This window comes from Danio rerio, chromosome 25 (assembly GCF_052040795.2).
Source record: "Danio rerio strain M-AB ecotype USA chromosome 25, GRCz13ab, whole genome shotgun sequence".
In the NCBI taxonomy this organism is placed as follows: Eukaryota; Metazoa; Chordata; class Actinopteri; order Cypriniformes; family Danionidae; genus Danio; species Danio rerio.
In genome coordinates this window covers 6,873,348-6,900,000 of record NC_141045.1, presented here as the reverse complement: position 1 = coordinate 6,900,000, position 26,653 = coordinate 6,873,348, and the positions used below count along the sequence as shown (strand labels likewise).

Here is a 26,653-nt window from a genome sequence, read left to right as displayed (position 1 = left end):
TGTTGTACTGAATCAACATTTCCCCCTTAATTTAATAATTTTAACTTGTTTTCATTATGAATTTGAGTTTATTATTATTATTATTTAAAGCTTTTACCACAAACCACCAGAGTTTACGATCACTGATTTTGTTTGATTGTGCAGCAACATTTCTATATTATAAATAGACTTGCATTTGTATTAAGAGTGTTTCTATCAAATAAGAAGTGATTTCTTGATGGTTCCATGTCATATAATCGAATCACGACCACATCCTTTAAGAAAACCTGGATCCTTTATTGAAGATTCGTTTACAAAAGCAGGTTGGCGTGACCTTGTGGAATGATAGTTGGATCTGGACCCAGGAGTGCCGCTCTGCGGATCGGGACTGGCGCATGATTGTCCCACGAGATGGACAAAGCTCCAAAAAAACACTTTTGAATCCACTAGAACTCCAGCGGCACCAAATTCAACCCCGTTACACCCAGAGTCCTGTTGTTCCCCCAGACTTTAAATTACTCTTTAGCTACAGCGAATGGCTTCTCCACGTCGATCTTGCCGCTGTCGTGGATGCTGACGTCTTTCAGAGGTTTATCTCTCCCGTCCGTCTTTGTGGCCTCGATCTTCCTCACCACATCCTTGAAGATGAAGAGAAGAAATGCCACAAATTTAGCACAACTGCTGGAGGAGGTGTAGGAAATGACGAATACATAGGACAGCATTAAATCAGTTTATTTTTGTGTGTATTTATAGTAGTGCTTGTTCGTTGGCTCAGAAAGAGAGTTGCTGGTTCGAGTCTTGACTGGGTCATTTGGCATTTCTGTTTGGAGTTTGCATGTTCTCCCTGTGTTGGCCTGGGTTTCCCCCAGGTGCTCCAGTTTCCCCCACAGTCCAAAGAGATGTGGTACAGGTGAATTGGGTAAACAAATTTAGCTGTAGTGTGTGAGTAAATAAGAGTTAAATTCGCAAACTTTCCTTTACTTGTTCCCTCAGGGGAATGCCTGCCGCCATTTTAAGTGCATTTCAAATCATCAAGTGAACAAGGAACCCTTGATTTGGACTGAGGAGGCAAGTAGGCTTCATAAATCCACTCTAGCACCTACATGTACCAGAATGCAATTGTGACGTCACTACAGTGTAGTCAACATCTGAGGGGATCAAAGTTATCCTAAAACTATTAAACAACATCTATTGTTGTCCTAAGACAATTTTAATTCACTTTAAATGTTGACCACTACCAAGTGCTCAAGGGTTTATGGTTATTTATTTAAACCCATTTAGATGTTCTATCAATAGTGGAGACTTGAGTAACGTAATCAAAGACGTACATTCGAGTGAATGAGATGAAAAGTTAGCAAGTGAAGGGCATAAAAAAAAAAGTTGGACTAAAATGTCTTAAGGGTGCTGGACTATCAGGGCACTTCATTTCTGCCCTGCTTGAAATAACTTTAGTTCCCTTTCTGGATGTGTTCTAGTCCACTTCTAGACATGCACTCGCAAACTACCCTTCTCTTGTTCCCTCGGGGGAATCCCTGCTGCCATTTTAAGTGCATTCCACTCCATCAAGTAAACAGGGGAAGCTTACATGGACGTACCCTCGATCCCTTGATTTGGACTAAGGAAGAGAGTAGGCTTCATAAATTTACTCTAGCACCTAGATGTCCCAGAATGCAATTGTGACGTCACTACAGTGTAGCCAACGTTTGAAGTGGATCAAGTTGTCCTAAAACGATTGAACAACATCAGCACCAATAGCCTAGTGGTTAGTGCGTTGACACATAGCACTGAGGTGCTCGCAGCGACCAGAGTACGATTCCCGTCTCCAGGTCCTTTGCTGATCCTTCCCCTATCTCTGCTCCCCACACTTTCCTGTCTCTACATCTCCACTGTCCTATCAATAAAGGTGAAAACCCCTAAAAGATAACAAAAAGTAATAAATAAAAAAAACTATTGAACAACATCCATTGTTGTCCTAGGACAATTTTCTTTCACTTCAAATGTTGACTACTACCAAGTGCTCAAGGGTTTATGGTTTTGCATTTAAACCCATTCAGATACTCCACCGCTAATGGACACGAGTTACATAATCAAGTGAATTTAAGTGAATGAGACGAAGAAAAGTTAGTGAGTGAAGGGCATAAAAAAAAAAGTTGGACTAAAATGTCTATCAGGACACTTCATTTCTGCCCTGCTTGAAATAACTATTTAACTTTCTGGATGTGTTCTACTCCACTACTAGACATGCACTCACAAATTTCTCTTCCCTTGTTCCCTCGGGGGAATCCCTGCTGCCATTTTATGTGCATTCCACTTCATCAAGTGAACAAGGGAAGCTTACATGGATGTACTCTTGATCCCTTGATTTGGACAAGTGAAGCGATTAGGCTTTATATGTAGCTCCAGCACCTAAAGGTCCCAGAATGCAAAGCAATTGTGACTACAGTGTAGTCAACATTTAAAGTGGATCAAGTTGTCCTAAAACTATTAAACAACATCCATTGTTGCCCTAGGACAATTTTGATTTACTTCAAATGTTACTACTACCAAGTGTTCAAGGGTTTATGGTTTTGCATTTCAACGCAATCAGATGCTCTTCCAGTAGTGGACACTTGAGTAACGTAATTAAGGACGTACATTTGAGTGAATGAGATGAAGTTAGAGAGTGAAGGGCGTAAAAAAAGTATTGGACTGGAATGCCTGTAGAGGACCGGACTATTAGGGCGTCTCATTTCTTCCCTGCTATCGCCCACTTGTCAACCTTCCTCCATTTTGTTAGCAACACCAGTCTTCCATTGATCCAATCAGTTCCCAAAGGACAAAATCATGCACTTTTTTTTCACCCTCAACTTCGGTTTCATGCTGACTTTAAAAGGAAGACCACTGAAGTAGAGATACTCACCATGCCCTCCAGGATTTTGCCGAACACCACATGTTTGCCGTCCAACCATGGTGTTTGGACTGTGGTGATGAAGAACTGGGAGCCGTTAGTGTCTTTGCCAGCATTGGCCATGCTGAGCCAGCCAGGACCATAATGCTTCAGCTTGAAGTTCTCATCAGGGAAACGATCTCCGTAGATGCTCTTACCTACAATGAAGAGGTGTAAGAAATCTCATAGTATGGTTTTGGTTGATAAACAAAGCTTACTTCACCATTTAGACTTGGTTTTAGGGGAATAGGTCAGCCAAAAATGTAATTTACTCACCCTTTTTTTCCTACTGAACACATGATATTTTGAAGAATGGTGGTTGTTGGCACCTATTGACTTCCAACGTAGGAACACATCAATACTATCGAGGTCAGTGGGTAACATCAAGCAGCATTCTTCAAAATATCGTCTTTTGCGTTTAACTCAAAGGTGTAAAACCATATAAGGGAGAGTAAATAGTGATGCAATGTTTATTTTGGTTTCAATTGTCCTTTAAAGATGCCATTTGGTGAATCAGATCACATTTAATAACATTGATTAAAAAATAAATAAATAAATAAATAAAATGACACTTTGTATGGCAAGTCGTTTTGACATTTAATCTATAGCCTGTATTCATTTCTCTTTTCATGCTACTAGTACTTATTTTTTTAGATACTAGTATCTTTTCCATTAAGTATTAGTATTTATTCATTAGATACTAGTGCTTATTAAAAATATACTAGTGCTTACTCATTAGACACTACTTCTTATTCATTAGATACTAGTACCTATTAAATAGACACTAGTACTTATGTATTGGATACTAGTACTCATTCATTAGATACTAGTACCTATTTAATAGACACTATGTCTTATTTATCAAATACTAGTACTTATTTTAATAGTGACTAGTAACTATTCTGTTGTTACTAGTAACACCTAAAAAATTCAATTGATTTCTATGAGATCTGTCATGGAGATATCAACTATTCGGTGTTGACTAGTATTTATTCCAGCTAAGACTAGTACATATATTTATGTACTAGTAGCTAATCATTAGGTACAAGTATGCATTAACTAATAGATAATAGTACTTAAATATTAGATACTAGTACTTATTATAAAAAAAGATAATGCTACTTATTTAAAGATACTAGAAAACATTTTTTAAATACTAGTACTTGTTTGAAATGTTACTAATAATTTTTTTACAAGTTAAATGTTTAATTGAACTTCCATATGGACTAGTTATAACATTAGAATAAAAAAAGGCAGAACTGACTAGTAAAATAAGAATTGTTACAAGTAATAATAATAAAAGATACTAGTGTCTAACAAATAAATATTAGTACTAATGAAAAATTACTAGTATCTACTTAATAACTACTAGTATCTAAAAAAAATGGTACCAGTAACTATTTAATAAGTACTAATATATAATGATTAAGTACTAGTACCTATTATATAGACACTAGTATCTAATGATTAAGTACTAGTACCTATTATATAGACACTAGTATCTAATGATTAATTACTAGTACTTTTAATTACATACTAGTACCATTTCATTGACGTCCCAATATATGTACTAGTCCCAGCTGGAATACATACTAGTGAACACTGAGTAGTTGATATCTCATTGACTTATCCCATAGAAATCAATGGACACATTTTTACATTTGTTACTAGTAACAACATAATTACTAGCCACTATTAAAATAAGTACTAGTATTTAAAAAAATAGGAACTAGAAATGATTGAATAAATACTAGTACCTATTTAATAGGTACTAATATTTAATGAATAAGAACAAATGTCTATTGTGTAAGCGCTAGTATATTAAAAAAAAAAACTCAAAATGATCTAATGAATAAGTACTAGTACTTAATGAAAAAGATACTAGTATCTAAAAAAAAAAGTTCTAGTAACAGGAAAATAGATACTAGTAGTATGGGGGGTTATAGATTACATGTCAAAACGGCATGCCATACTATTTGTCCACTCGGTTGATTTATTTGAGGGAAGGGTCTATATATGGGTTAATGAATGGGATTTTGTGATTTTTTTAATTTATTATAATGTGAAAGGAGACAACGGAAAAATAATAGAGTGCAGCAGCTTTGGTTTCTGCTCTGATAGCAATAAAACTGCACCAAACTCAAATTTTATGTTAGCATCAGGGCTAAACTTTAATTTAAGATGGCAGTTCAAGACTACTTTTGGGGTTGTTTGAACAGTCAATTACATGAGCATTTACATTATGCTAGCGATCAAATGTGCTTTAAAGCTCAAAAAGTGTTTACACATGAATGTAGCATTATTCACTTCTGATGGTTAACAATAACAAAAAAAGACCTCAATAACGCATGCAGATTTGATAAGCATACCGAGTTAACTCTTAACACAAAAAATGTGATTTTAATATTGAAGATAAGGGTGTTTAGTAGTTCAATACCTCCAGTTCCATCTCCTCTAGTGAAATCTCCTCCCTGGATCATGAAATCTTTAATCACCCGATGAAACTTGCTGCCCTTGTAACCAAATCCTTTCTGGAAATCAGAATTGAATCCATTTAGCCTCATTTTACTATGAATCATAAACATTAGCCTCCAGTGGAAGGAAAAAAAACCTCACCTCTCCTGTGGCCAGCTGAAGGAAATTTTCTGTGGTTTTAGGCACGGTCTTTCCAAAAAGTCCAATGACAATCCGTCCGGCATCCTCATCTCCAATCTTGATGTCGAAGTACACCTGGAAAAACCCCAAAATCAAATCCAGAGTCACGCCAGAACATCTGCAGCTGCATTATGGTGAATTCACCTCACGACACAAGGAGGCCAAAAAAACACAATTACATCGCTAGACTTTAGAAATTACAATTGATAAACATTGAATAACTCATTTTAAATTAAATTACCAAACATTAGTGGTGCTATTAGCCTTATAATCACTTATACACTATATTTTACACACACAAAAAAAACATCTTTAGTATAGGAAAGTAAGAATAAAATCATTCAGATGTGTAGCAAGCAAATATAAACACGCTACATGTGGAATCTTGGTGTGAACGCAACATTTAACGCTACATTTGGATTGCAATTCGAATCGTATGAGGATCATTTGCAGGCATTAGGCCGGTGCAGCGCTGCAGTGAATGCCTCTGTATACCTTAGCCGTGACTTTGGGTCCTTTTTTCTTCTCATCCGCCTCCGTTTCACTCGGGAAAAGGAGGAAAACCACCGAGCCAACGATCAATGTGACTGCCACCAAAAACTTCATCCTCCTCTCGCAGATCCGCACCATGAAAACCCGAAAAAAAGTGTGTGTGTGGCGATGACTGTGTGTTAAGGTTTCTGGGGCATCCGGGGAGGAGATTCGAGCTGCGGCCACACTTCTGTCTCAAACCCGAGCTTGCTATGACCTGATCCAGGAACGGTGGAGCTTATTGGGATCACGTAGGCAGTGTGTTTCACAAACTGGTCTGAGAACAGGAGCTGGCAGCGCATTTTGTTCTGTATGACGTGTCGTGATTTTAAGAACGCTGATTGGATAAGCGTTTGTCTGTTAAGGGTTTAGGAGCCAATCAGATTTTGAAACGCGTAACGAATGGACGGAGCCACAGCGGCTCCGGGAGACGCATCAGCGTTGAGGATTGTTGTTTGAAGGGATACAGCTGCGGCCGGAAGTTAACGAGAAACTTCCCAATGGTTTTGGATGAAAACATATATTTTATTTACATCTACCCCGAAACCAACCGTCATGATAATGTAAAAACAGTAATTATACCGAGTGTTATTCATATTACTTATCAAAATATACAATAAATTGAATTTTAATAACGTCCACCTCAACCCCAATCCTAACAGTAATGTAAGAATATTCACTATCGTGGTGTCACAATAATTCTAATATTTACGTGAGTATTCACAGCTGTATCCCATCTAGACTTAGACGCAGCATGCGCGGAAACACAAAAGGTAATTACATGAATTTAGCAAATATTGAATTACAAAGACAAAAAGCAAGTAACTAATACAACCACTTCTTTATAAAACAAATAAACCGTCGAATGATGTGTAAACACAATGTTTTAATCAATAAAGATCAACAGTAAGGCTTTAGTCGTACAAAAATAAGTTCCTTACGTTTGAGAAGGATTTTGGTTGTGTGATACAGTTAATACAATGCAAATACAATATTCGAGACTTAAATATGTTTGTTTATTTTAATTTATTTCCACACACAGACACACACACACACAAAGCATTTAAATGACAAAGTTAATTTAAGCTTCTAGAAGGTTTAAAGTGCTCAGTCTAGACCCAAAGTACTGCATGAAGATGTCAGGGTGTCCTTTATAAAACTGGCCCAGGAGTCGTTTCTTCTCTTTCAGGGAATACTTGGTGTTTTCATCAATGTTTTTCAGGAGGAGGTACAGCTCATTCTTAGTTGAGTCCTTTATGGTCTCCGTGTACACATCTCTCGGCACTTGCTGACAAAATGGGATTTCTAGTGTATTCAGAGAAAGAAAATAGTTAAAATCTTTAGGTTAAATAATAATAATGTAAACAAGACTCTTAACTTTTAAACGTTGCTTTGAAATTAATACAAATTGTTTAAAATTATGTTAAAGCGGAGAAAGTAAAACGAACCACTAAAATCACATTATTAAAATGTAAATAACTCAAAGCAAAAAAAAAAAACGGTAACAAATTGAGAAAACCATCAAGACAACCGACTGCTTCCTGTTTAGAGTCGACTATGCTGTTTGAAATCTAACATATATTCAGCATCCTGGTTAAACCCTTGCATGTTGTTTACATTGTTCATATTTTTTTACAATTCATGCACAATTTACGTTAAATGATCCACTGATTCTATACAAGCAGCAGCCGGTTTGTCGATTTTGCAGTCCCCAACACATGTTCTTTATGTCGACACTATTTGCAGCACATTTCTATTTTTGCTTGTGTTGTGTGAATTTGCGTGCATGTGTTGTAAAATTAAAGATGGTTAGATTAATTAACTTACAGGGCATTTGCGTTTTCTTAGCCACCTTTACATATAAACAAAGTACTCAATTATATATCCTACCAGTAGCAGAATCTCTCCGTTTTACAATGTCATCCAGTTTCTCACTGACCAGCTTGTGAAGAGACCCTGGAATCTAATAAAAGATTAAACGAAATTAACGAATTAAAGCAGAGACTACTGATCCTCCCTGCGTTATTTCATGACTGACCATCAGTGTCGTCATTCATAAATCAGCAAACCTTGAAGATCTCCTGATGGTTGTCGAGCATGAAGAGCACCAGCAGGTCAACATTTCCTTTCGTCCAACTCTTGCTCTGGATCACGGCTCTGGTGAACGATTTCTTCACAAACATCCGATTTTCAGTCTGAAACGGAAGCAGACAGCAGCTTGTGCATAAATAGTTCAATGTGCATTCTAGAGCAGTCATCTCAAACTCAATTCCTGGAGGGCCGCAGGTTTAGCTCCAACCACCTCCTACCCTCATCTGCTTAATAGTCTCCAGTAGTCTTGAACACCTTGATTATTTGGATCAGTTGTGTTTGATTAGGTTTGGAGCAAAACTATGCAGAGCTGCGGCCCTCCAGGAGTTTGAGAGTTTGAGACTCCTGTATAGTTTAGCTCCAACTTGCTTTAGCACACCTGCCTGGAGGTTTCTAGTATTCATAGAAAGAGCTTGATTAGCGGGTTAAGGTGTGTTTAATTGGGGTTAGAACTAAGATATGCAGGACACCGGCCCTCCAGGACCAAGTTTGGGCACCCCTGTTCTTGAAGCTCATTCACACCAGGGACGGTTAGTTTATTCGGCATTACCCCTTGTAACCAGCAGATGTCCTCTGTATGCTACTAGCGCATCTGACCAGCGAATCTTTATATAAATATATATTAATATATATTAATGTAATCAAAAGAATGTAGCTATTGTAGTCAGTGTAGTGTTGTAAAAAAACAAACTTTTCCCCCTCAGTATTTACAAGGGAGGCAACACAAAGACGCTAAAACCAGCACTGGATACCTGAGGTACTTTTATTTTTATGTGTCCTAACAACAGGCGATGCGGCAAGGCTCCAGGGACAAGCAATTTGTCTGTCTGCACTAAAAGTGAAGTGACAGAAACATTTAAGTACAGGCATTGCACTCCCAAAGAGATGTTAAAGACTTTAAATCTAATTAATACATACAACTCTTTGCGCAAAATGATTGGTAGTTATTTTATTTAGTAAGATCCGAGGTGAACTATCTGCTGCTTTCAGTAGTATAGCAATAAAAGTCAAATAAATGGTGTTTAAACTTACGTTGGGAGCATTTAACATTGATCAAAGCACATAAGCAGTAAAGGGTCTCAGTCATAGTAGTATATGCTGTTGTTCCTCCGCGAAGTTGTGGAGTTGGAAAGCATTTTTAAAATTATTTCTGTGCATCATAATTGCAGATTTTTTTACATGGAGTTACATTTTTTTACTCTTTTTAACATGGAAAAGATTAAATCTTATGTTGTTAGGATACTGTTATATTTCAACTTGTAAGCCTGGCTTGCATAGCTTCCATGTTATTTATCATTCTTTACTATGGTATTACCAATTGTGATAGTCTTTATCTTTAAATAATGGTTTTCTAGATAATCTTTAAATAATTATTGAAAAGTGGGTAGTTTTAGGGCCTACTCACACTATGCCATCCGTACCGTGCCCAGGCCCGTTTCCCGGATCGTTTGAGAAGTGTGAGTGCGCTGAATCGGGCTCAAGCACGGTTCACTTGGCCGGCCCTGGCCCGGTTGGAAGAGGTGTGCCTGAGCGCGGTTCACTTGGGCTTTGGCGCGGTACGCTTGTGTGTGAGTGCAAAACGCACCAAAGCCCAAAACTGAAAGCGAGACGAGACTTTTAAGGGGCTGTTTCATATGGATTTATTAATCATTCTTACGGTTCAGTGAACGCAAACTGCTGTAGTTTATTAAAGACGAGAACTCCTCACAGCACGACAGCTGCGCGGCTTCAGCAGACCTCCTCATTCCTGCAGCACGAGAGCTTTATGATTGTTTATGAGCGCCAAAAGTGGCGGATCTGTTCGGCGAAATATCTGACTGCGTGTCACCGCATCCCTAAGGACTGTTTGGCATATCAAACGACTGAAACGATATAACTGGAGAAATCTCCACTGTGCTGCTGAGTGAGAGAGCGCTTCTCACTGAACAGTGCAGCAGCGATGACGTAAGCGTGCCGAGGCCCATTTGTGGTGTGAGTGTAGGCCGTCGGGGGAGATGGGAGGGGGGGACAAGCGTGCTTTGGCCCGGTTCGAGGCAACTGTACCTAGTGTGAGTAAGGCCTTAAATTGCGCAAGCCCTTTATATTTCAATAGATTCTGACTGGCTGTCAGTGTTTTATGGTTTATTAGCGGAGAACAAAAAAATCTTGCGGAAAGTGATTCCAATTACATAGTGTCTTTATAGCTCTAATTGTGGTCTGAACTCTGCTGTTGTTGTTGTTAGCCAACAACACAGTTGGTTTTCATCTGCACTAGTTGTTTTTGTCAGCTTGCAGTGTCCCAGCCCTTACATCCAGAGCGATCAAGAACTCCATCTTTATCATTCTTGGTGTGAACTGGCCTTAAACCCTCACTTCTTTGTGCAGCCGAACATTTCCAGCATCCGCGGCTACTGCCATGAACTCCAGCAGTCTGCGCAGTTCCTCTCGCGCAGATGCCGATAAAAGCTTCAATGTCAACTGCAGGACTTCCAGAGCACGTTCAAACCTCCCGTTCACTAGACAATCAGATAAACAGATGCTCAGTCACAAAGAAAAACGAATAAGAAGTCTGATTTGAGGAGCGATATTCACCCAGGAGCTCCATGATCTCTGTATAGACATCTGCCATGCTGTCAGAGAGAAGCGGCTTGCGCTCCATGTGTCCGTAGTGTTTTTCCAGGACGTGAAACAGCAGCAGTTTACATTCACACATGCTCTGGCCTTCATCACAATCATCATCATCCTCGCAGGAGAATGAGGGCAGCTCTCTGCTCACCTCCACAACAAGATGATCCGGGAGGAAATCCAGCAGATCGATGGCTGCCGACAGCCAATCATCATCTCTGGAAAAATAGGAGGACAATATTAGGCCTGAGGATCATCATCTTGGCAGTTTAACCCTTGTTCATTGTTCAAATGGACTACCCTTTTATTGTGTTTGGGACTGTTTTTGTCCTATTGACTTCCATTATAATGACATTTTTTGATTACAAAGCCATGCACTAACTAATGATCAACAGTAAAAATGATTAATTTACCTCTTCCCAATAGGGAAAACCAACGATTATATGGTGCCATGGCTTTCCGGTAAAAAAATGTTGATATAATGGAAGTCAATGGGGCAAAAACAGCCCCTAACATAACGAAAGGGTAGCAAATTTGCCCAGAGTGTATTGAGTTTTTGACAAATTCCAAACATTTTCCCAAAATATGTGTCAAAATAAGATTTTACCAAAAATTATTTGATTTGCTGGAACAGAGAAAGCTGTGGCCAAATTAAGACTAAAAAATAAATAAATAAATAAATAAAAAATTCACACCAGAGTGGGTAAAACAAACCCAACAGCACACAAGTGTTAAAGAATCTTGACAAGAGGTATTTTTAGCGAAAAAGATTATATAATTAAAGGCATACTTTAAGGAGCAATAAAATAAACAAGTCCGTGAGCACTTTAAAAGTGAAAATGTCTTACTGTGATTCTCTGAAGGCCTTGAGAACCTCTCGGTCCAGGTAGCTGCTGGTGTAGAGCAGGTCAGGCTCATTATTACTGCCCCGAGATGGAGGAGAAACTATCTTTGAGCAATTCAGCACTCCCTCCAGCAGGGGGAGATCTATGAGCTGAGACAACCGCCGAACTGTCTGCTCCTGCCATACTTCTCTGACCACTGAAGGAGAGTTGCATACGTCTGAATCGATTGCGCTTTACACAATTTAATAACCGGCATTGCTCTGCATGGTTTACTGAATTAAGAACACTACAAGTGACAGAGTATAGGTTAAGGTTTTTAATTAAGGTATGCATGCTTTTAATGGGCCATGAAACCCCCTCGTTTCAGCAGGGTGTTTTCACACCTCTACTTTGAAAAAAGTCAGAAAAGTGGGCGTGTCCAGCTCTGTTTAGGGGGAGTGTCGGAGGAACTAAAGTGGGATGGTGTGGGGAGTGTCTATTTGGGCACGCGCGAGTTTCAGAGTCAAAATACACACACACACAGGAGAAAGTGATGGTGTTTAACCTACATGGACATCTGTAGTCGAATTATTTGCTAAATTATTAAATGGTGGACTTTAACTGCATTCAGGGAATTCATTCATGCCCCTCGCGACAAACGAGATATTTGATTCGAGGAGCTGCTCTAAGCGTGTATTTTTCATGCAATGTTTGATACCGCACGGCGAATGAGAGAAAAAAAACTCAGCATTTCCCGGAACCTTAGATGCACACGGCAGGTAGCGTCAGAAAGCCGCGTGTGTTATTCCGGTCACAAAATGAGGTAAAAACCCTACACGAGGTTAAAGTTTGGTTGTGGTGCTAACATGTTTACACTCGGTGCAATAGTTAACTTAGTTCGATATGAACAAACTGAATAAACAAAGAGCACTGGTCGCTCACTTACCAAATCTGTAGAGACAGGACAATCACCAGCAACTAGAGCCGCGTCTTTATTAAGAGAAGACTACAAGCGAATCCGGATCTCAGCGTTTGCAGATGAGAACAGATCTCAGGTAAACAATGTTCCTCCTTAGACATGCAAGTTATTGTTGTCGAGCGTCGCGTACACTGTTAATCCACACGTGACGCCAGCTGAGCTCTCACAGAGAGAAAATGAAAACAAAACTTAACGGCAGCAAACTATAAAAGCAACACTTCACGCTTGTTTTGCCAACACAACATGGCGTCTCTGTCGTGTAAACACTGTGACACTAATGAATATTAATGAAGTTGCACAATAGAGCGCGCTGATTGGTTTGAACCAAGCCTTACTCATGCATTAATGCATCACACTGTAAGACGTAATAAGACTCACTCTGGCACAGACGCCCAGTCTGCATGCTGGAATACAGGCTATTATGTCATGACCGTGACGCAGCTTCAAAAATTCGTTTCAAACTGGAAGTACGAATTTGCTTAAAATAACGCAAAAACAACCAATTTACACTTTTTAATGAAATATATGTGTCCTTATAGTGTTTTTAGCAGTGTGGGACACATATATGACTGTCAACAGCTCAAAAAATGTGTTTTGGTGTTTCGTGACCCTTTAAACATCTGAAACAAAACTTTAAACAATTTAAATATATTATATGTCGCAACACAACCCTATATTGAGTTAAAGGGACAGTTCACCCAAAAATGTTTTACTTTTTCTTGTAATTCCACCACAAGTGGTTCTAAACCTTAATGAGTTACTTTATGTTAGACATTCAGTGTTGCAAACTGGTAACCACTGACTTCCATACTACTAACAAAAACCATGTGCATACCACAGATGCCAACTGTTACAAGTTTCCAACATTCTTCCTATGTACACCAGAAGAAAGAAACTAAAACAGGTTTAAATCAAGTGGAGGATGAGAAAATATTGTTCATAGAGTATATTTTTTAGGTGAACTGCCCTTTTATTAATAATTCTGATATTACAATGTTTACACGATAATACACAATAAAAGTCCTACCAGACGGAGGCAGACATTTATCTGGAGAAGAACCGACTAGTCCTGTCAAATCCAGCTTCTCCATCAGACGGTCCAGCGCCTGGTCTGGTTTCACAGGCGTGCTGTGAGAGAATAACAGCACGTCCTGCCTAAATAAATTCAAAGTAAAATGAGTGTTGTGTAAATTACTGAAAAAGGTCATTAATTTCTATTTACATCATTAAAGTTGTATTTAAATTACTTTTTCTACTTATGAAATCTGAAATGTAATTATTTAGGCCACTTCACTTAACTCAAAACTACTTAAATCATCACATTGGTGACTCAAATGTATGCCAGTTTTAGCTTTTGAACATTGAAACACTTGTTTTTTTTCCAGTGTAATTTGCTACAAATATTTTGGGATGAAGTATTAGTTTGGATACAACAGAAAATATCTGTACGACTTCTCATGGGAAATTATTAAGTTTGGCTTAACACTAAAAAATATCTTGTATAATAAATAATTTGTTGGTATTATTAAAATTGTACATTCATAAAAGTATTTTTTTTTTTTAAATTCCCCCAAGACTAGTGGTGTTTTAAAGAAGATGTGATATATGTGAAGACATTAACAGAGATGGAAAGCCAAAAAGCAAGACATTTATATTCATCATTAGAGGATTTTGGTTTCATATTTTGAGATCTTCAACTCCCCTGCTACTCATTTTTCTATATCATTTATTTTTGGTTAATGTTTGTTATTTTGTTTATTTATATGTTATATTATTATTATTAATGAGGATGGGAAGATTGTGAATGTATGTAAATTGATTTATCTCAGTCTTTTGTGTAATTATAAAAAAGTATTGATGCCTTTCTGTTACTGTTCAAGCATTGTTAATAAAAAAATAAATAAAAATTTCCCACAAATCATCTTTGTGCCCCCGGAAATTATTTTTCCCCAATTGGGATGTCTGTAATGAATAAACAATAACAATTTAACTTTATTTTTTTATTCAAGTCAAACATGGCCTTTAGCTTAATTTAAAAAATAAATAAATGTAATGACACGACCGTTCATGCAGACCTTATATTGTCAAACATTTCTTACTAAATACATTGTTTTGTTAATTATGTCAGTTGTCTAACAAATCTTACCTTCTTTGGTTAGAGAAAAAAATACAGGAATTAAAGCCATGAACTAAATAAAATATTTTCTTTCCTAAGCATGTGCATTTTTCTTTTTAAATGTTACATTCGTTAAATGACATTTATTTTAGAAAATATATTTGCCCTGCTGAAAAATCCAGCTTAAACCAGCCTAGGCGGGTTGGCTGGTTTTAGCTGGTCGACCAGCCTGTTTTTAGAGGGGTTTTGGCCATTTCCAGGCTGGTTTCCAGCCATTTCCAGCCTGATCTTAGCTGGTCAGGCTGGAAAAGGACCAGCCAAATCTAGCTAAAACCAACTTGACCAACCTGGTTTAAGCTGGATATAGCTGGTTTTGGCTGGGCTCCCAGCTTGGCTTGGCTGGTCAAGCTGGTTTTAGCTGGTCATCCCCAGCCTGACCAGCTAAGACCAGGCTGGAAACCAGCCTGAGAGTGGCCAAAACTCCTCTAAAACCAGGCTGGTCGACCAGCTAAAACCAGTTAACCAGCCTAGGCTGGTTTAAGCTGGATTTTGCAGCAGGGTGTATATAGAAAACTATTACTCTGCTTTTCTGAATGGATTGCAGAACTAGAATTTAAATACAGAGCCTATTTAGGATTTAATATTATAAGTAAGGACAGCACTGAGGCGCAGTGGGTAGCACAATTGCCTCACAGCAAGGTCGCTGGTTCAAGCCCCAGCCGGGTCAGTTGGCATTTCTGTGGAGAGTTTGCATGTTCTCCCAGTGTTGGAGTTGGTTTCCCCCAGAAGTCCAAAAAACGTGGTACAGGTGAATTGGGTAAGCTAAATTGTCAGCAGTGTATGTGTGTGAATAAGTGTGTATATGGATGTCCCCCAGTGACAGGATGCAGCTGAAACATATGCTAGATAAGTTGGCGGTTCATTCTGCTGTGGCGACCCCAGATTAATAAAGGAACTAAACCGAAAAGAAAATGAATGAATGAATATTATACGAAACTAATTAAGCTACCTATGAATATGAAAATGATACCCAGAAAACTAATTAAATTAATTACTACAGTAATTTATTTGCAAATAATAGCACCCAACACTGATTAAAATAGAATTGGAGCATAAAAATCGCCCAGAGCTGCATTACCTGCATGGCGTGACGTTCATCAAACTCTCTTCACCCGAAGCAAAAATCACAGCATCAAGTGAATCCAACGACGGATCCTCAGTGTTCAGGAATCTGTAAAAACGGCTGCTGTCCTGAAAAACTCCCTCTATACTGGCCTTCCCCATCGCCTCAAACACCCTACAGTCCATTAGTACCTGACAGAGACGCACAGCCAAGGCTCTGGAAACCAAAACATCTCTAAAAACCTTATTTTGAGTGAGATAATCCTGCAAAACATCCACCGCTTCACAGCCCAGAAAGCAGTTTTCGTGAGTCTTCAGATTCTGCCGGCGTTTTTTAACGGTCACCCGAGACCGCAGAGCCGCGACCATTTGCCTCCACATATCTTTATTTTGGACAGTGTTGGTTTGGACATCATGAGGTCTGTTGATTAATCGGTGATCTTTAGAAACACAAAATTAACAATTGGGGTTAAAGTTGGTTTATATTCTCACACACATTACGACTTTGTCCTTAATAAAAGACCTATAAAATTCTAAATAGGAAACACAAATTAGCAGCCAAAGAATATCAAAGTACAACAGCGTTCACAGTCAATTAAATAGTGCGAATGTTGTTTTGAAGTCATACTTGCTGCTATTTCTGACTGAATATTCAAAGCTAGCATAGTAAACAATGTGAACAAATCAATGTGATTAATCTGTAGTCTTAAGAAACACAATCAATTGGGGTAAAGTTGGGTTTATATTCGCACATTCGGACTTTCTCCTTAATATTAGGCCTTTAAGTATTCTTTAGCAAATTCTAATTAGGAAAATCATATTAGCAGCCAAAGCAGCTGAAAATCCAGCTTAAACCAGCCTAGGCTGGTTGGCTGGTTTTAGAGGAGTTTTGGCCATTTCCAGGCTGGTTTCCAGCCATTTCCAGCCTGGTCTTAGCTGGTCAGGCTGGGAGATGACCAGCTAAAACCAGCTTGACCAGCCAAAACCAGCTATGTCCAGCTTAAACCAGGCTTGTCAAGCTGGTTTTAGATGGTCATTTTCCTGCCTGACCAGCTAAGACCAGGCTAGAAATGGCTGTAAAGAAAACAGCCTGGAAATGGCCAAAACCCCTCTATAACCAGCCTGGTCGACCAGCCAACCAGCCTAGGCTGGTTTAAGCTGGATTTTTCAGCAGGGAGATCAAATACAACATTGTTAGCAATCAATTAAATAGTGCTAATGTTGTTTTGAAGTCCTACTTGCTATTTTTGACCAAATATTCAAAGCTAGCTAAACAAAATAGGAACCGTGTCACAAATTGTTGCTGAACAAATGTAATTAATCTGTGGTTTTAAGAAATACAAGATTATCATTTGGGATAAAGTTGGTTTTATATTCGCATATTCAGACTTTCTACTCAATATAGGCACAAGTATTCCTTGAAAAATTATAAAAAGGGAAATCATATTAGCAGCCAAAGACTATCAAAGTACAACATTGTTAGCAGTCAACTGAATACTGCTAATGTTGTTTTACAGTCGTACTTGCGAACTATTTCTGATATTCAATGTTAGTATGGTAAACAACAGCTATAGTGAGTGTCAAAAGTTGCAACTGAACGAATGTGTGAATATAAAACCAACTTTTACCTCAATAAAAATATCATGCTCTAATATTATATGTAAAAACGAAAGATTTGTAGAGAGTTTTTGTTACCGAGAGGTGGGTTTAGGGGAGTGTATAATTTCCCCACTTTATTTAGTACAGCAACTTTCTCCTGAACTGAAGCCATGTGTTCGTTTTCTTCCTGGCAGAGATTTGACTCAAACTCGTCAGTCAGTTTGTCATTAATCAACAGCAGCTCATTAGTGAGCTCTGCAGGATTGGCTGACGGAATCTGATCAAATTATTGCTAAAAGCAACACAAGAGGGCGGCAAAGCTACGTTCAAAAGTCACAACGTTTTGAGCTTGAGCATGTAAAAATATTTTGGCATGAATTTTAAGATTTTTGTATAGCTTATATCCGTTTTGAATGGAGGTTATTAACATGAACTAATAAATTGCAGTTATAATTAACGTCATATGTAAATACAGCAGGTGTTTCTGGAATATCACTAATAGCAGTGTTGGGGTAACACATTACAAGTAACAGATATTATCTAATAATATTACTTTCCTATATAACGAATAAAGTAATGCATTACTTTTAAAAAATTATTGAAAAAAATATTAAAAATAAATAATTAAAAAATAATTTTTAATAATTGAATAATTTTTGAAAATGTAACGTGAGAAACTTTCAAGTTTAATTAATTAGCTTTTAAAAAGTAAATTGCTGAATTAAAATGAAAGTCGTCACAATGAATCACACAGTCAATGTGAGAATGTGTTCTCAAGCACAGAAGAAAAGGAAAAGTGGATTATAGTCTTACGACAATGATTTTACTTAAGACTAGTAGTACAAAATTTGCAGACACATTGTGTTAAACTTTCAATAATCTGTTTATACGGCATGTAGAGCTCTGGGGCAAGGATGTTTTCAGATAACATTATCCTTAAATCTTTTTTAATGTGTGTTTTTTTAAAGGTAAATGAAGGTGTAGGGTATACAGTGCATTGTTAATTGCAGAGCTCCTCTATTTAAAAAAAAGAAAGAGATCAAGCCTCAGCCAGGTAATAAAAAAAGTAACTCAAAAGTAACGTAACCTATTACGTACCATAAAAAAGTAACCAAGTAACGAAAGTAGTTATTTTTTTAGAGAGTAACTCAATGTGATGTATTCCTTTTAAAGCAACTTTCCACAACACTGACAACAGCCTATTTTTATCTAGTTTAAGTCACGATAAGTTTATTTAAATTATTTACACTAACTTAAATTCCTTGTTCTACAGCAAGACATAATTTATCCACATTTCATCACCCTAGAATTATAAGGTTCAGTCTGACATTTTTGCCAAAATTGAGATATTTACATATTTTTAATTAATGATCATGTATTTACGTTAGGGGATGTTTTTTAATAAGTTGTTTACATTTTAGGACTTTTTATAAAAAACAAAAAACAAATGTTACACACATACAGTTTGCTATGGAATGCAAAAACTTTAAAGCTCAATATCTCAAAATCATTCAGAACGCAGATAGAACCTTATAATTCTAAGGTGACAACTTATAGTTGGGCTAACTAAATGTAATGGTTTTAGCAATTAACAGATTTATGCAGATTTTTATCAAATGGAAAAAACGCACGAGGATGTTTACTTAAATATACAAATAGATGCTGAAATTCAGATTTGTAAAAAAAACAACTGTATTTTTGACTTCATTCTAAGTAAAACAAAAAGGTGAAGTAAACTCAGAATTGTTAGATATAAATGAATAATTTTATATATTAAAATGGTTTGTAAAAAAAATCAGCTTTTTGAAGGTTATACAATTACAATTTTACCTTTTTTACAATTGTTTATAGAGAAATGTAAAGGCTTTCTGACTTTATCTTATGAGACAGTTTACATATTGCATTTCTGACATTATTTCTCAGAATTGTGATTTATTTTTCACCATTACAAGTTTATTATACACTCAAAACAATCCTCTTTTTTTGCTTGTTCAAACTACGTAATTAAAATGAGCTGAAAACACAGTTATTGAGTTTTTTTAGGATGGCTTAATTGTTTTATGTTTAATCCACTCAAATTTGTTAAGTTAACATAATCGATTTATGTTGGGGCAACATGAATGAATTGTGTGGAACCCTGCATTTTTTACAGTGTCGACTTTATTTCTTGTAATTGAGTTTCAGAGTTTTCATTTCTCAAGAGTTGCAGTTTCTCTCAGTTGCAGGTTTTTAGGCTTTCTTGCCATTTTGATTTCATTTCTCACAATTCCAAGCTATTCTGACTATATTAGCTCTCCTCCATCCATGCATCTATTGTTTATAACATTCTACAGGTTTATTTCTGTCTCTTTTTGGCAGCTGTTTCTGTTTTCCATGTCAGAGGCAGATTGATCTCTCCTGTCATCATCTGAATTGAAGGATGTGTTTGTCACTTTTTAACACACACACACACACACAAACACACTCTGTCTTGAGAGTGAAGTGACCATCATCAAACACTAGTAACACACCATTCTGTTATCTGTGTGTTTCTCTATGACCACCTCTCTCTCTTTCACCTCACATCTCTCTCTGTCTTTCATGGTTCCTGCTGTTTATAATTTGCTGGGTGTAGAGATTGTTTCTATGATGAACTGGAAATAGTTGCGGCGAAAAACTCTGCCAGATGCCCATTGGCTTCGAATACCTGACTATTACATCTTAAAACACATCTTTTGTTTGATGTCCAATAGAGAGAAAATGAAACCCTAAGAAGTCTAAGGATCAATGCTAGCATATGAATTATTCAACAAGTCTATTACGTAATTCTGTCAATCATTAGAAAGAAAATATATCTTATTTTAATAAACGTAGCTTTTGCACAGACAAGCGCATACCAAAAACTATTAACAGTCTGAATTTTAAACCTTCAAACCAGACACAAACATCTAATTCAAATGTTGTTGATTCAAATGCTCTGTTTGTGTATTAAATGAAAACCCATGATATTCTGTTACTACTGACCTAAATAACACTGACCTACTGCATTTCACACAATTCTGACTTTATTTATTGCAAATCTGAGTTCATATTTAGCAATTCCGACCTTGTTGCAAGTTCATTTAGCAATTCTGACTTTATTTGTTGCAATTCTGAGTTTTTATGTAGCAAATCAGACTGAAATGTTTGTGATTCCTTGTTTATCTGTTGCAGTTCTGAATTTGTGTAGCAATTCTGACTGTATTTGTTGCAATTCTGAGTTCATATTATTTAGCAATTCAGGCTTACATTTTTCCAATTTCAAGTTCATGTAGAAGTTTCAGCTTTTAAAAATAATTCTGGCTTTATTTTTTGCAAGCCTGAGTTTATATCTTGCAATTTTTGACTTTGTTGCAGTTCATTTAGCAATTCTGACTTCATCTGTTGCAATTCTAACTTTGTGGAGCAGTTCAGACTGAAATGTTTGCAGTTTCGAGTTCATATGTAGCAAGTTAAGGATTATTTGTTGCAATTCTGACTTTTTGCTATTCCGTGTTTATTTGTTGCAAATTTGCTCATCTGTTGCAAGTTTATGTAGAAATTATGATTTTATTTGTAGCAAATCTGAGTTCATATGTAGCAATTCTTAGAATTTTGAGTTCATATCAGTTCTGACTGTTGGAGTTATTGAGTTTATAGCAATTCTGAGCTTGTGAAGGAATTCAGACTGAAATTCTGTGTTCTTCTGTTGCATTTTTAAGTTCATTTAGCAATTCTGACGTTATTTGCAATTCTGAGTTTATTAATTGGAATTGTTGAGTTCATGAAGCAATTCTGACTTTATTTGCAATTCTGAGTTTGTATCTAGCAATTCAGACTTTGTTGCAGTTGTGAGATTAAGGAGAAATTCTTGCTTTATTTATTGGAATTTTGAGTTCATATCTACACTGAAAAAAGTTATCCAAAGATGATTCCTTGGATTTACTCAATTTTTTAATGTTAAGTTGTTGTAAACAATTTATTTGCGCTGAATTTAAACAAACAAATTAAGTTGAACATTATTAAACTTTGTTTGTTTAAATTCAACACAAATAAATTGTTTGCAACAGTTTTGCATGCAACACTTTTTTCAGTGATAGCAGTTCTGACTTTGTTGCAATTTTGAGTTTGTGTAGCAAATTCAGACTTAATTTATTGCAGTTCTGAGTTCATGTAGCAGTTCTTGCTTTATTTTTTGGAATCCCTGAGTTCCTGTAGCAATTCTGACTTTATTTGTAGCAATTCTGAGTTTATATACAATTCCGACTTTGCTGCAGTTTTGAGATTATATAGCAATTCTTGGTTTATTTGTTCGAATTCTTGCAGTTCTGAATTTATATTGCAATTATGAGTTCATGTAGCAATTTTGACATTATTTGTTGGCATTGTTGAGTTCATGTAGCAATTCCGACTTTGTTGCAGTTCTGAGATTAAGTAATTCTTATTGACATTTTTTTACATTTCGAGTTCATATGTAGTAAGTCAGAGTTTAAATGTTGGAATTCTAAGTTCATATGCAGCGATTCTTGCGTGTCTTGCTTTATGTGTTGTAATTCTTGACTTCATGTGCCAATTCTGGCTGAATTTATAGCAATTCTGAGTTTATATCTAAAAATTCTGACTTCTGAGATTAAGTAGCAATTCTTGTTTTATTTGTTGAAATTTTGTGTTCATTTCTAGCAATTCAGACTTCATTTCTCGCTTTCTGGGTTCATGTTGCAGTTCTTGTTTTTTTGTTGCAACTCTTGAGTTCATGTAGCAATTCTGACTTGATTTGTAGCAATCCTGAGTTCATGTAGCAATTCTTAGCTTATAACTTGCCAACACAATCTCACGGCAATTCGTAACTTTTTGATTCAGTGGCTAATTCGTATGAATTCGTATGACCTAATTCGTACAATTTAGTACGATTTGCTCATCCCCCAATGACGGTTGGGTTTAGGGGTGGGGTTAGGTGCAACGCCTCCTTTTTAAAATCTTACAATTTCGTATGACTGAACTCGTACGCATTAGCCACTAAACTGGCAAAACAAAAAATACTTACGTTTTCTCATGAGATCAGGCTGAACTTGCAGTTTCAACTTTGTTGCAGTTCTGAGATTAAGTACCAATTTTTGCTTTATTTGTTGGAATTTTGAGTTTTTGTCTCGCTGTTCTGAATTGATGCTGCAATTCTGATTTTGTGAAGTACTTCAAACTTACATTTTCGCAATTTTCGAGTTCATATGTAGCAAATCACATTTTATGTGTTGCAATTCTGACTTCATTTGTTGCAGTTCTGAGTTCATAGTGATTCTGACTTTATTTGTTGGAATTGTTAAGTTCCTGTAGCAAATCTGATTTATTTGTTGGAATTGTTAAGTTCCTGTAGCAAATCTGATTTATTTGTTGGAATTGTTAAGTTCCTGTAGCAAATCTGACTTTATTTGCAATTCTGAATTTATATCTAGCAGTTGTTGATTTTATTTGTTGGAATTATAAGTATATATTTTGCAGTTCTGACTTTGTTGAAACTCTAAGGTTGTGTAGCAATTCAGACAATTTAAAAATGTAGAAAGTAGAAAGTAGTTTGCTGCAATTCTGACTTTATTTGATGCATTCTGTTTACATGTAGCAGTTCTTGCTTTGTTGAAATATTTGAGTTCATGCAACTCAAAGTTCATGTGGCAGCAATTCCGATATTATTTGTTGGAATTCTTGAGTTTTAGCAGTTCTGGCTTTGTTCCAGTTCTGAAATTAAGTAGCAATTCTTGCTTTTATTTGTTTAAATTTTGATTTATATATAGCAGTTTAGACTTTGATGCATTTTAGACCTGAAACTTTTTCAATTCTGAGTTCATAAGTTGCAAGTAAAAGTTTTTTTGTTACATTTCTGAGTTTATGTATAGCAATTCTGACTTTATTTGTTGCAATTCTGAGTTTATATATAGAAAGTTGGATTTAATAACAATTTTGAGCTTTTTTGTGTGTCTTTTCTCAAAATTGCCACTCTTCTTTGCATGTTATTGGCTTTCTTGCACATGTCTTTCTCTCTGTTGTTTGTGACACAGTAGATTTATATCAATCGCCTTGAATTTTATACATACAAACAAATACTGCTTCAAATCGTGTGGATTCAAATGCTCCGAATGCCTTTGATCCACTGAAACCCATTGCATTTGGCACTGCTGACCTAAATAACAGTGACCTACAAATGCATTTCCACCACAAGAGGGCGGTTTGTCTCCCGTGATACCTGATTCCTGGGTGCATCTGAGGCCAAGTTTCATCTGAGATGCAAATCTTTCAGGAAAACACATGCACGCAGTTATGGTTCGGGTCTGAAGTCCCGCTGCCCGACCGCCTCACCACAACACACGCCGGTCCAGATTCCCAGAGCTCTTCAGATCAAACAAAGACAAACGGCGCAGGCTGGAGTCTGTTTGACTCAAACTTCCCCTGCACCAATCAGTGGCTAAATTACACCGCGCTGGATCCAAACAGAAGCAAACAAAAGAAAAACAGGGCTGATTTGGCTGAGGTGGAATGTGAGGTTTGAGGCATTTCAGACTGGGCTTGAGCTGCAGGTGATGCTGCATTCACAAGAAAAGAAAGAGCTCGGCTTTGTTGTTTCAACATCAACTCGGTCACAGTTTATGGTTTTATTTATGACGGCCATAACTCAGGATACGTGGCCACATTTGGCTCAAGAATAAAGCTGGAGGCATCTGTGAGTTATGAAAGACAATAGAGATTTGAATATCAGATGTTCAAAGGTCTACATGCAAATGATTAGGATTCCATGCTGGACAAATGAGCATATACTGTAGTTTCGATGGAGACTTTGGAGTGGAGTGCACATGCTGTAGACATGATGATCTGAGGAAAACAACATTATATTGTGTATGAAAAAAATTATAGTTAATGATATTAATTTATATATAATTTATAGTTAATGATATTATATTAACATGGGGCAGCAGTGTGTAGCACAATCGCCCCACAGCAACAAGCTTGCTGGTTCGAAACATGGCTGGGTCAGTTGGCTGTTCTGTGTGGAGTTTGCATGCTCTCCCCATGATGGCATTGGTTTCCTCCAGGTGCTCCGGTTTTCCCCACAGTCCAAACCCATGTGCTAAAGGTGAATTGGGTATGCTAAATTGTCTGCAGTGTGTGCAAGAGTGTGTGGGTGTTTCCCAGTGTCGGTTTGCTGCTGGAAGGCCATCTGTTGCGTAAAACATATGCTGGATAAGTTGGTGGTTCCTTCCACTGAGCCTCCTTGTTGCCCTTTATTATCTTTAATGCGACATTCATTCATTTTCTTTTTCGGCTTAGTCCCTTTATTAATCAGGGGTCACCACAGCAGAATGAACTATGCCAACTGACCCAGCCGAGGCTCGAACCAATGACCTTCTTGCTGTGAGGCAACAGGGCTACCCACTGCTAGTAGTCGATGTAGTAGATTAACTTTATTAATAAAAAATAAACAATAATTTAATTAAATAATAATAATGTATGTGTAGTTTTTATGTAGCCAGTAGTGTAGTTTTATTAAGCATATCATTAAGTAATGGAAATGTAGTATTTTAATAAAAAATTGTGTAGTGTATTGAATGATAAATATGTCAATTTTTTATATTTATATAGTTTTTATTTAACTTCTTGCATAATTTTATTTACAAAAAACTAACTGATACATTCCTAATTTAAATTAAGCAATTAACCTGTGCAAAGCTTTTAGTATATAATTATAATTTTTTTTGTCATGGAATTTTTATTCTTGCAAATAGCATTTTACATTTTATAACGATCCACAAAACAATCCCCAAATAAAACAATCAACAACTACAAATGAATAAATAAATAAATAAAATAAACAAAATAATAATAAATAAAATAAAATACAAATACAGAAAAAAAAATTACAATAACAAACCATATACATACATACATATGTACCTTCACTCAATCCACATCTAAGGTTTTTAAGTGATTAAAGAATGCAATAAATTGTTGCCATTTTTCAAAAAAATGTTCTCCCCTACCTCTGATATTGTATTTAATTTTCTCAAGTTTTAAAAAGAAGACCAAATCTTTGAGTCATAATGAAATAGAGGGGGGTTGTGGGGAGGTCCAAGACAAAAGTATTCTGCGCCTAGCGAGAAGAGATGCAAAAGCCACAATGTCAGCTTGTCTCCGGTTTAAAGGTTGACACTGAGAGGGAACACCAAAGATCGCGATTAGTATATAATTATTAAGAATAATTTTTATTAAAGAAAATAATGTCAACGGTAATGTAACGGTTGGGTTTAGGGGTGGGGTTAGGTGCCACGAATCCTTTTTAAAATCGTACAATTTTATACGACTGAACGAATTTGTAAGAATTTGCTACTAAATTGGCAAAATGTAAAATACTTACGTTTTTCTCATGAGATAAGACTGGTAGCTCAATGGTTAGCACTGTCAAAAATAATAATGTAGAGCTACTATCAGATTTGTTTTTATTCCTTTCAATAAAAAGAATATCAAGTGGTTAGCACTGTCACCTCACAGCAAGACGGTCACTGGTTCGAGTCCTGGCTTGGTCAGTTGGCATTTCTGTGTGGAGTTTGCATGTTCTCCCCATGTTGGCGTGGGTTTCCTCCGGGTGCTCCGATTTCCCCCACAAGTCCAAACACATGCACTATTGGTGAATTGAATAAGCTAAATTGGCCATAGTGTATGAGTGTATATGGGTGTTTCCCAGTACTGGGTTATTGCAGCTGGAAGGGCATCCACTGTGTAAAACATATGCTGGATAGGTTGGCGGTTCATTTCACTGTGGCGAAGGAAGATGAATGGATGAATAATTACATGCAAGGCTTTTATATTTAAAAAGTTCAGATGCAAAAACTTCTAGATGCCGTCTGAAATGTTCTCCTAAAATTAGAAATTTTCTCAACCTCCTTTTTTATGTTCAATTATTTCACCCTAAAGGCAATAGAAAGAATGTATGCATCACTATAATTGTTAAATTACTGAGCCAACACATAAGAGTTGGAGAAAAATGCAAATATCAAATGGCTTTAAGAGGTTTTTGCAGCTAAACTCTTTATTTTGTTGCACACTTGGCCATTATATTCTCTGCATAAAGCGTCTGTGGGATTATTCATCTTAAAATGATTATTAATCATTCCATTTTACTTCTTCCAAAAAAAGCAGAACCAGAAAATCAGCAAAAAATCTAAGACAGACACATTTTAGTGAGAGAG

General features: G+C 36.7%; 2 protein-coding genes across 2 annotated transcripts; both read right to left on the bottom strand.

The window, feature by feature from the left end:
* Positions 1 to 255: 255 nt before the first annotated feature.
* On the bottom strand, positions 256 to 6,351 carry ppib (peptidylprolyl isomerase B (cyclophilin B)). Its single transcript, NM_213019.1, is given in 5 exon segments — positions 256 to 617; positions 2,879 to 3,063; positions 5,343 to 5,436; positions 5,522 to 5,635; positions 6,056 to 6,351. Coding segments are annotated over 5 exon segments (651 nt in total). The 5' UTR covers positions 6,191 to 6,351; the 3' UTR covers positions 256 to 494.
* Positions 6,352 to 7,085: 734 nt separating this feature from the next.
* depdc7b (DEP domain containing 7, paralog b) lies at positions 7,086 to 17,631 on the bottom strand. Its single transcript, XM_087311531.1, has 9 exons — positions 17,523 to 17,631; positions 15,844 to 16,267; positions 13,617 to 13,744; positions 11,635 to 11,827; positions 10,754 to 11,004; positions 10,535 to 10,677; positions 8,161 to 8,286; positions 7,982 to 8,054; positions 7,086 to 7,396 (listed from the first exon to the last, which is right to left on the bottom strand). Exons 1-9 carry the CDS (start codon positions 17,596 to 17,598, stop codon positions 7,173 to 7,175), a joined length of 1,638 nt encoding a protein of 545 aa, XP_087167657.1. The 5' UTR covers positions 17,599 to 17,631; the 3' UTR covers positions 7,086 to 7,172.
* Between the last annotated feature and the right edge of the window lie 9,022 nt (positions 17,632 to 26,653).

What these genes read in the sequence shown, in the direction of transcription:
- depdc7b (XM_087311531.1), bottom strand. Translation starts at nt 17,598, where the DNA reads ATGGCTTCAGTTCAGGAGAAAGTTGCTGTACTAAATAAAGTGGGGAAA. An exon ending in AGAGATCATGGAGCTCCTGG is followed by an intron (nt 10,678 to 10,753) that starts GTGAATATCGCT and finishes CTGATTGTCTAG; the next exon opens with TGAACGGGAGGTTTGAACGT. An exon ending in ACCATCAGGAGATCTTCAAG is followed by an intron (nt 8,055 to 8,160) that starts GTTTGCTGATTT and finishes ATCTTTTATTAG; the next exon opens with ATTCCAGGGTCTCTTCACAA.